This window comes from Pholcus phalangioides, unplaced genomic scaffold, assembly GCF_987345545.1.
Source record: "Pholcus phalangioides strain wild (caught in Gottingen) unplaced genomic scaffold, Ppha-v1.0 ptg000039l_1, whole genome shotgun sequence".
Lineage (NCBI taxonomy): Eukaryota > Metazoa > Arthropoda > Arachnida > Araneae > Pholcidae > Pholcus > Pholcus phalangioides.
Window position 1 is genome coordinate 28,574,316 of NW_028301625.1, and position 16,441 is coordinate 28,590,756.

Consider the following 16,441-nt stretch of genomic DNA (forward strand, 5'->3'; position numbering starts at 1 on the left):
TTCTATATACAAGAAGGGTGATCCTACAAAGCCAGAGAATTTTCGTCCTATCTCTTTGACTTCTCCAGCTTTGAAGGGGATCAGGGACATAGCCATTGGCAGAGATACGGGGGGGGGGGGGGAAGCATGGAAGAGGCAATGCTTCCCCCAGTGCCAGTGACAGAGTCAACTGATCTAATGTAATGAATTGGCATCATCATCATCATGCTCCTCAGCATTTCATGTTTATTTCTGCCTATGGAGATCAGATTAATAACTTTTTGTCATATCTAAAGATCAAATTATTTTTAGACAACAGCCATCCATGTTTATTGCTAGCTGTTACCCAGAGCATCGCTCGCGTGGATTTGGTAGTCTGAAAATTATACTTTGTGATGATTCCCCATATAATATTTGAACACCTCATGACCCCTTGGGGTTGAATTTTGAAAAATTCCTTCTTTGTGAGTCTCCAAATTACAAAATAAAAATGCTGACCAAATTTAGTATTAATAGCTTTAATGGTTTGGGCTTGGCGTGATTCTCTATATAACTTTTAGAGCCCGTTATGATCTCTTTAGGGGTGGAATTTCGAAATTTTGTTTTATATTGAGTCGTTACATCATGAAATAAAACTACTGACCAAATTTCATATTTGTAGCTGCAGCTGTTTCAACTTGGCGTGACTTCTCTACCCAACCTTTGAACCCTCTTATGCCTTGGGGGTTGAGTTTAAACAAACCCCTTCTTAGTGAACCTTTATGTCATGAAATAAACTGCCCAAATTTCATATTTATAACTTCAGTGGTTTTGGCTCGGCGATGATAAATCAGTCAGTTAGGACATGTCATTATATATATAGATAGATTTTGAAACAACCATTTTACTGCAATAATAGATATTACAACAATTTGGCTTTATATACTATTACCATTCAGTCCCACAACCATGCACTCTAGTATATTATCTTCACTTTTTTTCTTTCTTTTTGTTCAGGTTTTCCCTCATCTCTGTTTTACAGAGCTCTATGTGAGGGATCTGTGGATTGATTTTACAACTAAATGTATTCAATAACACATGATATCAAATTTAGGTATGGTCTGTGAATTAATTTACATTTTTAAGACAGCTATTCTACAATTTCTCATGTGCATAGAGCTTAGGTTACTTTAATGAACATATTTTTTCTTCAAAATCGAATTCAGGAACTTGAAACAAAATTGAAGAACCTTCAATCTGTCAGTGATGAGTTGGAGTCTACAAGGTTGTCTCTCAATAAAAAAGTTCATGAGCTTGTGGAAGAAAAACAGACTAATCAAGAAAATATTGATGAACTTCAAAATTTAACAAAAACTCTAGTTGAAGTATGTAATACCTTTAAATTACATAAATTTTTACTATTGCTTGTAGTAGTGTGTGTGTGTGTGTATATATATATATATATGTACATTATGCAAATTTAATTTTTCAATTTTTGTCGAAACTCACCAATATCAGTGCCATAGGTAGCTGTAATATACAGTGTAGTGCAAAAACATTGTTTAAGTACTATTTTTTATGAAAAACAGAAAATAAATTACGTGAACTGGAAAGAGAAATAAAATATGTGAATAATGAAAATTTCAAAAAGAAATTAATCGAAAAATTCAAAAAGAAATTAATCGAAAAATTCAAAAAGAAATTAATCGAAAAATTCAAAAAGAAATTAATCGAAAAATTCAAAAAGAAATTAATCGAAAAATTCAAAAAGAAATTAATCGAAAAATTCAAAAATGAAAAATTCAAAAATGAAAAATTCAAAAATGAAAAATTCAAAAATGAAAAATTCAAAAATGAAAAATTCAAAAATGAAAAATTCAAAAATGAAAAATTCAAAAATGAAAAATTCAAAAATGAAAAATTCAAAAATGAAAAATTCAAAAATGAAAAATTCAAAAATGAAAAATTCAAAAATGAAAAATTCAAAAATGAAAAATTCAAATAAGAATTCAAAAATGAAAAATTCAAATAAGAATTCAAAAATGAAAAATTCAAATAAGAATTCAAAAATGAAAAAAGTCATAGCCAATGTCTAGGGCTCTCAATGGGGGAGGGGAGACACCCTGACATTGGCTCAACACAGAACGTTTCTGAGAGCATTCCTTGGTTTTCATAGTCTAAAAATAGATGCTGGATCTCCGACGTTCTGCTGTAGTACCATTGAATTCAAAAATCAAAATATAAAGCTAAAACAAATGTTTTTGTCGGGACTAGCACATGGTATGTACTTGCACCTTCTGCATCTATTTAATATATTTTTATATTGATTGCAACTTTGCTCTTTTCTTCAACTTGACAAAAACATTTGTTTTAGCTTTATATTTTGATTTTTGAATTCAATGGTACTGCAGCAGAACGTCGGGGGAATCGAGCATATATTTAGGCTATGAAGGCCAAGGAATGCTCTCAGAAACGTTCTGTGTTGAACCAATGTCAGGGTGTTCCCCCCCTATGAGAACCCTAAATATTGGCTATGACTTTTTAATTTTTGGATTCTTTGATTAATTTTTTTTTTGAAATTATCATTGTTCATATATTTTGATTTCTCTTTCCAGTTCACATAATTTGTTTTCTGTTCGTCATAAAAAAATGAGGAAATTTGAAAAAATGAGGTTTTACTCCTCTTTTGTGGACCAGCTGAACAAAAATGTGTGCGTGTAAACTAAGGGTGACCATTAATCAAAGTTTGAAATGCATACTTTTATTATATAATGGATATTATTATTTGGATGTAAAAGAGGGGCGACCATTTAGAAGGGTTTTACTGTATGTAGAACATATGCTATAATAAGCTCACAAATTAAGAAAGGCAATGTATGTAAGTCAAATTCTGATTAATCAGAATATCTGTTTAACACTAAAACCACGGAGTGGGTCAATTTGACCCAAATCAAACTTCGTTTTTATTTATCTCGAAAACTTAAGATGGTGGAAAAATTTTGTTACTTTTCATGATATATGAATATTAATTCATGAAAATTTTATTCTCTTCACATTTTGTATTCCAGAGCTATAAGGACTTATACCTAGAACCGCGGTTCGGATCATTTTGACCCAACGTACTATTCTACGAGAAAAATATTTCTTTTTCTTTGTAAACTTGATGAATACCTGGTATTCTGATGGGACTCAAGCAAGGAAAATAAAAGCTCTATAAAAAACATGTAGCTGAAATTTCTGTACGCAAATTATGTCACAAAAAGGGAATAGAATTCTGGCTTGCAGTTGACGTGAACAAGCTGCTGTGGTGGTTGAGTGGTCATAATGACGGACTCTCATCACGAGGGCCAGGTCCAAACCCCACTGTCGCCACAGTGGTGGTTGGCTGAAGTTGGTTTTCTGTGGTTCCCAACTTCGAGGCGTGAATGCAAGCCGATCTCCCCATTAAAAAGTTTCACCACAAAGAGCAGCAGGCCTACAACAGTAAAATCTTTAATCATTACACTTCACTCATATTTTGAAAAATTGGGGCAGATGGCAGCACTATAACAAGCATTACACACACACAAGCTTCACATTAGGTTCGGAACATGGACACGCACATTCCAACATGCACCAATTCGTTAGAAGTTCCGCAGAGGAATATACATGAGGTGCATGTATGGTTTAGTAGTAGTAGTTGAGGTGGACACCAAAATACTAAATTTTGAATTGATTTCCAAACCTAGGGAAGGATCAGCGTCCAATGAATCTCTCTCTTTCAGAGCACATAGCGATGCAACTAATCAAGCCATTTGAAGACAAGGACAGAAATCTCACTATCGGCAACTTTTTTCACTACATTGAAGCTGGATGAAATGCTAAAAGCCACAAAAATACGAGCTTAGTAGGGACGGTGAGACGAAATCAAAGAGAAGTAGCTGACGCAATAAAGGTAGCAAAACTACAGTAGCATGAAACATCACTACTAGAATAAAATGTCATAATGAAAATATGTCAAGGAAAAAAGAAAAAAGAATGTTTTATCAGTCAGCACGCTTCATCTGACAGTAGTAGCCCTTAAAAGCTTTCCCAGAAACTATTTCACACTAAAATTGCCGTAGATGTACTGATCAAATGACTGAAAAAATATTTGGTGAAGGTAGCATCACGGAGGTGGCCTCTGTCTACATTTTTTACAAAATCCTGGTTCTCACTATAATAAATTTCTGCATTTTGTATAGAATAGTACAGAATGGCAAAACTATTTTTCAAATGCACTTCCTCTACAATCTTATTGAAGAGATACAATCATCATACGTGTCACGTATAGGGTTTCTAAATTCCAGACATTTTGAAGCCTTTGGGAACGGGAAATCGTATTTCCAGAGAATTCTCTGGAATTCCTGATATCACTTATTTACAGTTAAACCCGTGTTTGCATGACTCTCTCCGTTTATATGACGTTATTTTCTTCCCCGATTATATACTCTATACTTTTGAAAGTTAAAATATTTCATTTGTGCTCCCCACAACTTCAATTACATGACGTTTTCAGGACACTAATATCAAATTTTATAATCCACTGATTAATATTATATTATAAATAATGACCTTTAAATAAGGCCATAAAGTAAGGTGTGCTGATCAGTGAGGAAAATATAGGTATTATGCATGTTTGACTTTAGAATAGCAGAGAGCTTCCGTCTTTTCCAGAAATGGATAGACCCCACACATAGAATAATTGGGATAGCTATTGATGTATAACACATTTAGAAATCACAACAAGCCCGTAATCACAACAAGCCCGGAATCACAACACCGTGCCCTTTTTTCAGATCTTTCTCCTTTTCCTTCATCAATAATTGGAGATTTTGCAATAACTTGACCAAGTTTTTGGTGAAAATTGGTAATATCCCGAATTTTTTCATATTTCCGATCCTGAGAGGAATTTTCCAGATTTTTTTAATTTTTCCTTAATTTGTATCGTAAACACTACCTTCATGCCAAATTTCATAACTACCTATAATTCTTGTATGTATAATTTATATCCCAGATTGTTTTTCTTGCCAATGGGAAAATTTATATACTTCTATTGCCCTTGCCCTTCCGTTGTTAAGTAATAATTTTTTTTTGCTTGGAAGACAAATAAATAATCCCATAATATTCAGCCAACATTTTACAAGGGATACACTCGCATTTGGTCTGTTTCAAATTAAATTATGCAGGTTTTTTGCCTAGGGACTTTTCAAAAATTTCTTTTGCTTTCATTTTGATTGTTTTTTCTATCCTATATGTTTCCTTTTGCTGTATAGAAGGAAAATTACTTTTTACATGTTCCAGAGCATAAACATGGTTCCACACACTTATTAACTGTCTTGAAATACCAAAATCATTTGCCATTTGAGCTTGACTTCACCCATTCCTTAAAACCTTAAAAAATTATGCTTTCCCCCAAAAATCCACAAAGCATTCCTTATGTTTTAGAGTGCTTATTATGTATTCTTCATAATCCTATCATAAATTTATATTAAATATGAATTAATTACTTCTATATTTCATTAAACTACATTTGTGGAAACTCTTTTGATCCACCCTGAAACAAAAACAAGTCAATGAAAGCTCACTAACCCCAAACAAATTTCAGCTACATGTTTTGATAAATAATTTCCATGTGTCAAAGTCATGGCAGTTAATGCAAATGAAATGACACTACAAGCATCATTACATTTGTCAAAAGATTTTTGAGCACTCTACTGTACATATGTATTCATAATATAGTAAGATATGTTTTGTATTCTAATTCAATAATTAAATATGATTGCATTATAATTCATCCTTTCTAATTTCTTTCTAATTTGAAATTTTTTACTGGCACAATATCATTAAATAGCACTGTTGTCTTTCAACAAATCTTTTTTCTCCATTCTAATCTGAATTTCTGATAAATCCAACTAATAATAATTAAAAGTTTTTCATCAGCTGCTGCACATTCGACTTTGTATATGGAGTGAAATATCAATTCAAGAATATTCTGCAAACCAAGAAAAAAATAATTATCTGGAGGGATCATTGTTGTGTCAAGTATCATTGTTGCAGGTTTCACTATATTTCAATTTGATAGCTTTGTCATACCTCATTTGTTTTATGTGTACAAGAGTTAATTTGTCTGAAGAAGGCTTTTTTTTTAATTTAAACTCTGCCTGAGTTACTTGGGCTTGATGAATGAGTCTCATGTGCTTGTCTTGCTCATTCTTGAAATATGACCTTGCTTTTTCAAACGTTATTATTCACATTCATAAGTTCTTTTCAATTATAAGTGATTAAATGAGTAAATTTCAATTTTAATGATGTCTCATATACAGTGTTAATGTTATAATTTGACTTCAATGTGTATTATCATACCTTTAAAAAAACTTTTTTTAATACTGCCTCTTGCAGGAAAAAAATTTATTGTTGAGTGAGAAAGATGAATTTCATGAAAAAATAAATTTATTGAAGGAAGAAATCACTTCACTTGTGGATCAGAGAGTACGTTAAAATTTTCATATTTCCATTTATAATAGAATAGTAATAGACAGTAGTTATAATAGATATAGTACTTAGCATGTGTGTTACTCATTGTTTCTGTCAAAGATCATATATGACAGTGGTGACTTATCACAAAAAATTATGAGATGGGAGGGATGCAAAATTTGTTAGTTTTTCATTATGATATGGCATGATTTCCACATGGACAAGTGAGGTATTTGCCCTGGGCCTCATGATTTTGATGCACCCAAAATTTAAACAATATTTATTCACTGACAAACCAAATATCTTTGACCACAGTTGCTGGGACCCCATTAATTTCTGCTTTGTCCAGTGTCGCTCATGTCAAAATCAGGCCCTGGATACGGTTTATTTACTGTTTTTGTTAATCAAATTATTTTTTACACTGTCTGTGTACATCTATGTGGTGCTAAAATAATAATGCTCCATGAACATAAATGATTTGTGCAGTGTCTTAACAATGTTGAATATCATCATTCCGGTTCAGCAGTTGCCATCAGCAACATTTTTTGCTAATTGTGTGGAAATTCATACTTTTCTTTCAATATTACAGTTGACGCCACTTTTTAAAATCATGGGTAATGTTATCATTTGGGTATTTTTATCACTTTTACAAACAACGAATAGACAAACATCATAACATAGGAAGAAATTTGTTTATAGTTATCAGGACTTCAGATAATGTTATGAATTTCTTTCAATTGAAAGGATCTTTTTTGTGCGCATTCTGAAGCTATTTCAGATAAGTCTACTGACTTAGTTTCACCATCTGAGTATGAAATGTCATCTATTTTGAAGTTAGCATAATTTTGTTTATTAGAATATGTCATATTTCCTTTCAATTGCTCATTAAAGTTATCATTAGCAGTTTCAATCATTCTGTGTTCATCTCTTAACCAAATTCTGTAACCACGTGTTCTTTGGGCATATCCCATCATGGTTCCTAAATGCGCTCTCATGTCTAGTTTCTTTCTTTTTTGTTTTGGAACTCCTACATAAACAGTACTACCAAAAACCTTCAAATGGGATACCGTTGGTTTGTCCCCCCCATATAACTCAAATGGCGGTTTTGCTTGGTTCTTGTGACAGACTCTATTCCAAACGTAAGTGAAACAAATTATTGCTTCTGCCCAGAACTTGTTATCAATTTCACTATCTTTCAGCATAGCTTTAACACCATCTAATGCTGTTAGGTTATAACGTTCACTCACACCATTCTGTTCTGGGGTGTAATCATTTGTCCTTTCATATCCTATTCTCTGATTGTCTAAGAATTTTACAAATTCATTATGGCAAAATTCCATGCCATTATCTGTATGAACAGTTACTATTTTCAGATTTAGAAACCTTTCCTGTGTCATGAAATTTTACAAAAAGTTGGAAAACTTTACCTTTTCTTTTCATTGGGAAAACAAACACTTTTCGAGAATAATCATCTGTTATAGTTAAGAAACATAAATTCCCTCCACAAGATTCAATAGGCATTGGACTACATACATCCATGTGCAATAATTCCAAAGGTCTACTAGATCGAATTTTCTCTATAGGTTTGAAAGGTTTTCTCTTAGTTTCTGCCAGTTTGCAACTAACACATTCTTCCATAGGATTATTTAACAATGGTAACCCTCTAATACTTGAATTCTTACTCATATTTTGCAAATAATGTATATTCACATGACAAAAACGTTTATGCCAAAGTTGTATATTATCGTCAGTTCTTGCAATGGAATTATACATTTTTTTTCTTTTTTGGCATTTGTATCAGCAGATACACTCTTGAAGGTATTTGAGGTTTCACAACTGTTTGTTATCAATTCATTAATGTTAAAATTCTTATTTGAATTACCATTAAGATCATACATTGGTCTTAGAACATACAAATCATTTTTTCTTATACCATAAAATAATTGTGCATCCTCTGGTGTATAGACACGAAGTCTTCCATTACAACCAATAAAATATGCACCACATTTTTCTAAAAATAAACATGACATTAAATTGCGTCTCAATTTTGGTGAATAGAATACATCACATATTTCAATAGTAATCAATTTTCCCTTCAATCTTACATGGAAAGTTACATCACCAATACCTACTATTGGGCTTTCAACCCCACCTACAGCTAAAACTATATTTACATCTAACTCCTTAAAGTTAGTGAAAGGTCTTTATTGTTACAAAAATGGTGAGTTGCTCCACTATCTAAACACCAACTAAATTTATCCATATGAAGTTTAGCATGATTAAGCAAGACTTCGACATTTGACTGAAATACTGGCTTATCTTTTACATTACATTTTTCTTTGAAACTTTTACTAACACTGGTTAAATTTTTTTGTTACAATATTTGAAGGATTTGGTACTTTTACATTACAATTAACCTTCAAATGCCCAAACTCCCCACATCTGTAACAAGGTCCAAGTTTTTTAGAATTGTTCATTTTTCTTTTGATCTTTAACTTAGTTTTAGCATTTGGATTACCATTATTGCATTTAACAATTGCTCCATATGCCCCATCTATACTGTTCTCAAAATTACTCATGTCTTTGTTAGCTTACTTTATATTAATATGGGATCCATACATGGATCACAGCGAATACTACGAAATGATTACAACATTAAGTACAGAAATGTTTGTCAACAAGGTAGGTGGGGAGAACATCTTCTCGCCTCCTACATAGTCTTGCAGCCTGATAACTTAAAAGGGAGGAAAAAGTAGGTTTGGTTAAACTTCAGCTTCAGAATGTGCACAAAAAAGATCCTTTCAATTGAATGAAATTGATAACATTATCTGAAGTCCTGATAACTATAAACAAATTTCTTCCTATGTCATGATGTTTGTCTATTCGTTCTTTGTAAAAGTGATAAAAAACCCAAATGATAACATTACCCATGATTTTAAAAAGTGGCGTCAACTGTAATATTGAAAGAAAAGTATGAATTTCCACACAATTAGCAAAAAATGTTGCTGATGGCAACTGCTGAACCGGAATGATGATATACTTAGCTTTACTAGCTCTTTAGCGACTTTATCAAAGAGAAAATCTTTTTCAGGCCATCTATAAATAGTTTGAACTATTCCTGAAAATTCTTGTGGGAGATACCTTATCAATTGAAAACTCTGATATAAAGATTCTAATGCATGTCCAGCATCTTCTAATCTTTGTACACAATTTCTCAATCTAGCACAATATAACCCTATAGTTTCTGATCTCTTATCAAATCTAAGTGAGAAAAATTCATCTAATAATGAGATGGCGTGCTCTGGTATTTGGCTCAAAGTACTCTTTTAGTGTCATATATGCAGATTTCCCATCAATATTTTTAGCTATCAAATTTCCGTACTGAGGATCAACTGCATAGTATATTGTTGAATATGCTCTATTTTTTTCTCAAATTATAATCCAATACTTCTTTACGTGATGTGGTTTCATCATTCAATGGAGGTTCTGTTTCATCTATGAAAGACCAACAACCCCTATGCATGAGAAGGACCTTAATTATGCCAATTGTCCCCATTCAGGACCTTAATTTTTACATCCTTTGTATCCATAATGTATAAGAATATAATTTCTAAGCATACAAAAAAAAAAAAAAAATAAATAAAAATAACCAACAGAGTACATAATAATAAAATTACCAGTAATTTCATTTCTTAAAAAAATGTTGCAACGAGTATAAGCATATAATACAACCTTGCCAGCAGTCTAGTACAACTATTTTCTGCTGCCCCCGTCGAAAAACTCATATTGACAATGAAAAATTTTAGAATTTCTCATACCTGAAAATTTCTTCATCCTGGTATTTTGATTAGATCAATCTTTAATTTGGCGATGTTTCAATTGACACACTCATTAGTAAATCCAGTTTTTTCAAGTTCACTGATTGTCCTTCATGAAAAAAATCAGCTACGACCTTGAGCAGAAAAGACTGATCAATGAAAAACGCAAATTTCAAGATGATTGTGAATATGCACTTCCGATGAAAAACTATGATTCTTTCCCGGTAATCGGCAGAAACTCTTGGTAATCAGCAAAATGAAGCTCCCATCAATCTCATAAGCTTGATAAAGGAGGAATATGCTAGACCCGATCAAGCCGGAGATCGGTGAAAATATGACGTCAGAGATGGCGAAGATATTACGGACGGCAAACAGAAGTTTCCTATTGATAATTATAGTTCACCGACCAGTGTCGCAGATGCAATGAGAAAAATATGGGCATGTTTGCACAAAGGATTTTTCACTTTCCGATTCAAAATCGTAACTTAACCTTTAAAATTTCCAATCTGCACTCGTGGCTGGGCCCATAACCCTTGTTAGCAAAGTGTGGTTATGCGCGAGTACAGACGGAAAGAATACGAAAATAATGATCGGCAAATTAACGGATTTATTTAACGAAAGCATATTGATCTCCACTAGAAATCATTGAAAATTAAAGTCCATATTACGTCTAACGTATGAATACTAACATAACTGATGGAACAACGCAAACATAATACTAAAACAAGAACAATACAGGATCCCAACAGTTCATATATACACACTACAAACATGTGCGATCGTGTCATGATTTGCATATCAGATTGTGATCGATCCGGTTACGGTTGAGTTCATTTAATTTGCATGAAAGAAAACAAACCTAACAATAATCTGTAACAATCATTCCCTTTCTCCCGTCCCATGTTTATAACTATCAAGGCTCTGTCTTACCAGCATGAGATGGAATATGGAATGGGTTACCAAATCTTGGTAGTTGAAAACATGTGAGATAACCATAGGACCCATATTATATTGGACACATTTTTTAAATCAGCACTCCTTTTTCTTAATTGGAATATGGAATTGGAAATAATTTCTTTTCCAATTTTATGAAACTAAAAGTAATTCAATAATATTAAGTTGGTATCAAATCTTTTGCTGATCTTTGATTAGCAAACTTGGTGTAATTTTTGGAATCCTGTACTTTTTGGCAATTTTTGCTTTTGTAAGAGAGTTCGCGCATTAATTTCTTTCAAAATATATTTTTTTCCGAATTATCTTGCAACTTAATTTTCCTATGTATTTCCATTTGAATAATTAAATTAATGGCTCAAAACTTTCTAGGAAGACACGCACCTTTGTCCCTTTTTCAAGATCTGCTCGATACAGTCGACTCTCGTTCTTACAAACCTGTACAGACTTCGTAATTAGTTTGTAAAATCAAGAGTTTGTAAATATGGAGAGATAATGAAAAATGAGCAGAAAATAAAAAATGAGTTATTTCTCCACATTTATTGATGATTTAAAAAAAAAAAAAAAAATCTGTTATTTTTTGTTTGCTTCATCGCAAAATTTTGGCAATTATAAGATTCTATCGAATTGATGTAAATAGAATCTTGATAACACCTATAAAAATATTGGGTTTAGCTTCCCCCTCCCACCCCGCAATATATTGAGCCCTATTTTCAATAACTTCATATCATTTCTAAATTGATAACACACTAATCAGTTTTAAATCTTCTTTCTATGAAATTATTCCAATGTACTTCAAGCAAAGACAAGCATAGAAAAATAGATATAGAGTGAAAAAAAAAACATTTTTTATCTGCTCGCACAAAAAATTCTCAAAGTTACTTTCTTATCTCAACTCAAGACACACCTTGACAAGTAAAAGAATGGTATTTGTCTTTCTTCCATGTAACATAATAATATGTCAGAAACATTGGACAGAATGTCCAAATTGAAGTTTACTTTTGATTACAGCAAATTTTCGGAGTTAGCGGGAAGAGTAAAATAACCAGAAATAAAATGGAAGAAAAACAAAGTTTGTGTAAAGTAAAGTATTAATAGAAATGAGGGTTCATAAAATAGAGTAGATTTTAACATTAGCTCTCTATGGCATTTCGTTCAGAACAGTTCGTAAAATCGAGCGTCGACTGTATATGGTATAAAATTAAAGGCAGAGTGTGAATCAGATAAAATTATGTGTAGTTACAATACTGTTATAAATACAGGTAACAATTAAGAAACAGAAAAAAATATTTATATTGCATAAATCGTGAAAAAAATGGTTGATTTATAAATGAAAGAGTTGGATTCAAGTAAGATAGTTTTGCCATTGTCTCGATCCCAATCTTTAAAACTGTATTTTTTGGTCGGTCAAAGACAATCTTCCCTCTAAACTGTGCATGTGTGTGGCCAGGGCCGCAACCAGCCAGGGTAACCACACATTTTGGCACCCCATTGTAATGTTGAAGGAGATGTTAAAGAGTGAAATTTGCACCCCTTCTGGTCCATTGCCTGGGGTGTCAGACCCACCTGCTCCTCCCCTAGTTGCAACTCTGTGTGTGGTACCATGCGGCTGAGAGTGCTTCAGCGCACAGTTTTTTTTCTGCTATGCCGAAGAAATTCACAATATTCTAGCATGTTGTTTTGTCATTACGTCATAGCTGAAAATCCTGCACAAAATAACAATAGGTCTACACAGGTAAAAAAGTGAGGGCATGTTGCTAGAGACCCTTCTTCAACTAGGGTCAACAGAATCCCTTTTTCCTGTGAATTGCTCTGCATCCACATCCGTGAGCTCTATTAAAACCAGTTTCCTCAAACACCAAAACCAGTGTTTCACCCACGACAAACTGAAAAATCTGCTGTTGTGAAGCATGCTTTTTTTGAAAACCTTGACATCCTCTCCTTCAAATCACATTTCTATCCTCGTCTGATGAGAAAGGGCGATGGACTATACTTGAATATGACAAGTCATCCAGTTTTACAGATCAGGATAAAGATAATTTTGAAATTCATCCTCCAGAATCTAAATATCATGTAAATTAGAAGCCTCTGAGCTTCGCCCAACCGGCAGGAGCTACTATATCATATTAATTAGAAGCCTCTGAGCTTCGCCCAACCGGCAGGAGCTACTATATCATATTGACACCAACATATCACACCAACTCTTCCCATGTCACACTAACAATATAATTCTCTCTGCATCCTCCAGCCAACACTAGTAATTTATGGTCTCTTGAGAAGGTTGTATTGTTTCCTTGCCAACCATCTGCACTGAGGATATCTGCCGCAGTGGTGGATGCAATGTCTCTCATCTAAATGGCTCAACCATGACATAACGAGCAGGAAAGTTATAATAATGCAATAGGTCTTGATGGTCATTTTTATTTCATATACATTTCTTCCGAAAATCTCACTTTATTAACACTCTATAAATGTAGTATTGTGTGAAAAATTGAAATCCTTTGCCTGAAATGCTAACATAGAAGCATTATTTCTTTATGGTATCCACCCAAGGTTCTGATGACCCTCCTCTATGTAGGCTAGCCTAGAAGTTTAAAGGAGTGAAAAAAATTCACTATATATATATCCAGTAGAAGCTCCACTCTCTCACACTATTCACTCAGTGTGTGAATGTATTCTAATAAACACTATCACTTTTTCTGGGTGATGCCGAGCATTTTGGTGAGTAGATTATGATTCTGTATGATTCTGATCTATCATGCTTTCATACTACTACTAAACCATGCATGCGTCTCATAAATATTCCTCTGGGGAATTACTAACCAATTGATGCACGTTGGAAAGAGTTGTGTGCATGGGCAGAGATACGGGGGAGGGGGCAGCATGAACGGTGGAGTGGACTGATCTAATGTATATACATATATATGAAATATGATTTGACATCATTATCATGCTCCCCCTAGACATTCAAGTCTATCTCCACCCGTGTTCATGTGAGTATGTTACCCTTAATGCATTTATGATATCAGAGTTACGAAATCATACTCTATACTTAATCATAGTCCATACTTAGAATAAGACAACCATAAGTATTCTTTATGGGCATTGTATAATATTTTATCATGTGTATATATTATTTATAATTTTTTGATTGTGTTTTTAATTGGGTTGCTGGATTTTTAAATATATGACATCCATATTTGTTATGGGCATCTTTTTCTCAGCCACCTCGTTGGGAATTTTGCCTGTTGTGGCGTTGTATTTGTATTTGTACTGCCTTTCTTGCATATTTTTCATATTGCATGGCTGTTTTTAGAAACTAAGAACATAAAAGTAATGATACTTAATTAGCAGACAATGATGCAGATCATTTTGATTTTTGAGGATTCACAGATTGCAGAAAAAATTGCCACTGAGGAACAGTTGGATCAAGCAAAAGTTGTTTGTGCAGATCTGACAAACAACTTGAATGCTGCTCAGAGTGAAATAGATATTCTAGTCAAAGAGAAAGCAAGAGTAAGTTCATGTTTGTTTAATTTATTTGCAATATCTTTATCATAACCAATGTATCTGTCTTGTAACCAACCAACATATTCTCTTGTATAGGTCTCTGCCAACAATATTGTCTAAATAAATTATTAGTTTATTAAAGAAATTATAGCTGTTTTAATTTGTTTATTAGTTTGCACTTTGAAATAGATTATATAACTTGCTGAATTGTAACCAGTGCTAATAAAATTTTTGAAGTGAAACTTCTTTAGCCTGGGGAGTGAATTTTCAAATCTGCTATAAAAAGTGTAACAGAAATGATGTAAGCTTTCCTTTCCAGGGAAAGATTGAGATATTCATTGCTTTGCAGTCTAGTGCGTTCACCCAGAAAGTAAAAAGACATGGGTTCAATTCCCCACAAGGGCAGTTGAATTTTCTCTCTTTCCTAAATATATCTAGCTGTTAAAAACCTTCATATAGAACGGAGAGTGACATCATCCTCAGATTAAAGTTTGTACTTGTGATCCCATTACATAACAAAACTGCAATTGCCAAGAAATAGAGATAGTACATACATATAAATATTTGGGAATAACAATCCAAGACAATTTGAAATGGAATATATACTGTGATAAATAATCAAAAAAAAAAAAAATGATTCGAAAAAACCAAAGAGAAATTTTTTTAAAGTTGCTTTATATATGCTTGGGTCTTTTCTTCTATAAATTATGCACTTCTCCAGAGCAACATCCAAAAATTAAACAATATTCAATGCAGTGATAGACCGATGGTGAAAATAGTAATAATATCATACTATGTCATAGTGTCATAATCTAAGCATTTGACAGCTATATGTTTATAAAATAATTAACTTTGTGATAAGAAACACAGATTGGTAATCTATGAAAACAAGCAGAATGGCAATAAAATTTAAAAATGTTTTTGAAGTGCCAAAAAAATGAATATTTATTTCAAAAGAGTTTTTAATTTACTACACCTAAACCAATGAATACATTGTAATTAAAACACTCGATAACAAATAACCCTTTCAATAAAATCCAAACAGTACAAATATGTAAAAAATACTTGAAATTATAAAAAAATTACAATTTATATGCATATAGTGCATGTATTCACATTAACTTTAAAAAATGAAATGTTTTGTCACATGGTAATGTTGTATTACATTTTATATTGTGTCACACTGCTTGTATATGTAGCAGAATTATCAGAAAATTTTTATACATGTTTTAAGGCTATTTTAATAGTTTTTTAAAGCCATGTTTTAATATTGGTAATGAATAAGATAGATGGCTTTTTTCTCAGCCCGAGATATCAAGGAAACAGTTATTTTCCGGATATTATGCTGAGGTGAACTCGGGAAGAAAAGTCATCACGTCTCCACTGGGACTCGAACCCAAGCCCTCTTGCATACCTGGCAAGCATGCTACCATCTACACCACTGGAGACATGACCCTGTCTTCCTTATTTCATGCCCTGTGGCATTAGGTGCTGAAGTAGAGGCATTAGTAGCCTCTCTTAACTTAAGGAAATGGCCCCCGGTAGGGACGGTTTAGAGTGAGATAGATGGCTTTTTTTTCTCCGCCCGAGATATCAAGGAAACAGTTATTTTCTGGATATTATGCTGAGGTGAACTCGGAAAGAAAAGTCATCATGCCTCCGCTGGGACTTGAACCCCCATTTCCTGAAGTTAAGAGAGGCTACTAATG

At 33.0% G+C, this 16,441-nt stretch overlaps 1 protein-coding gene across 1 annotated transcript in view; it reads left to right on the plus strand.

Moving 5' to 3' along the window:
• Positions 1 to 16,441, plus strand: part of LOC149065791 (uncharacterized) — a 141,059-nt gene that overhangs the window by 90,245 nt on the left and 34,373 nt on the right. Inside the window, exons 20-22 of the mRNA XM_089253924.1 lie at positions 1,185 to 1,343; positions 6,379 to 6,468; positions 14,607 to 14,738. Of these exons, the coding sequence (XP_089110050.1) occupies positions 1,185 to 1,343; positions 6,379 to 6,468; positions 14,607 to 14,738 (381 nt within the window). The remainder of the gene's footprint in view (positions 1 to 1,184; positions 1,344 to 6,378; positions 6,469 to 14,606; positions 14,739 to 16,441) is intronic.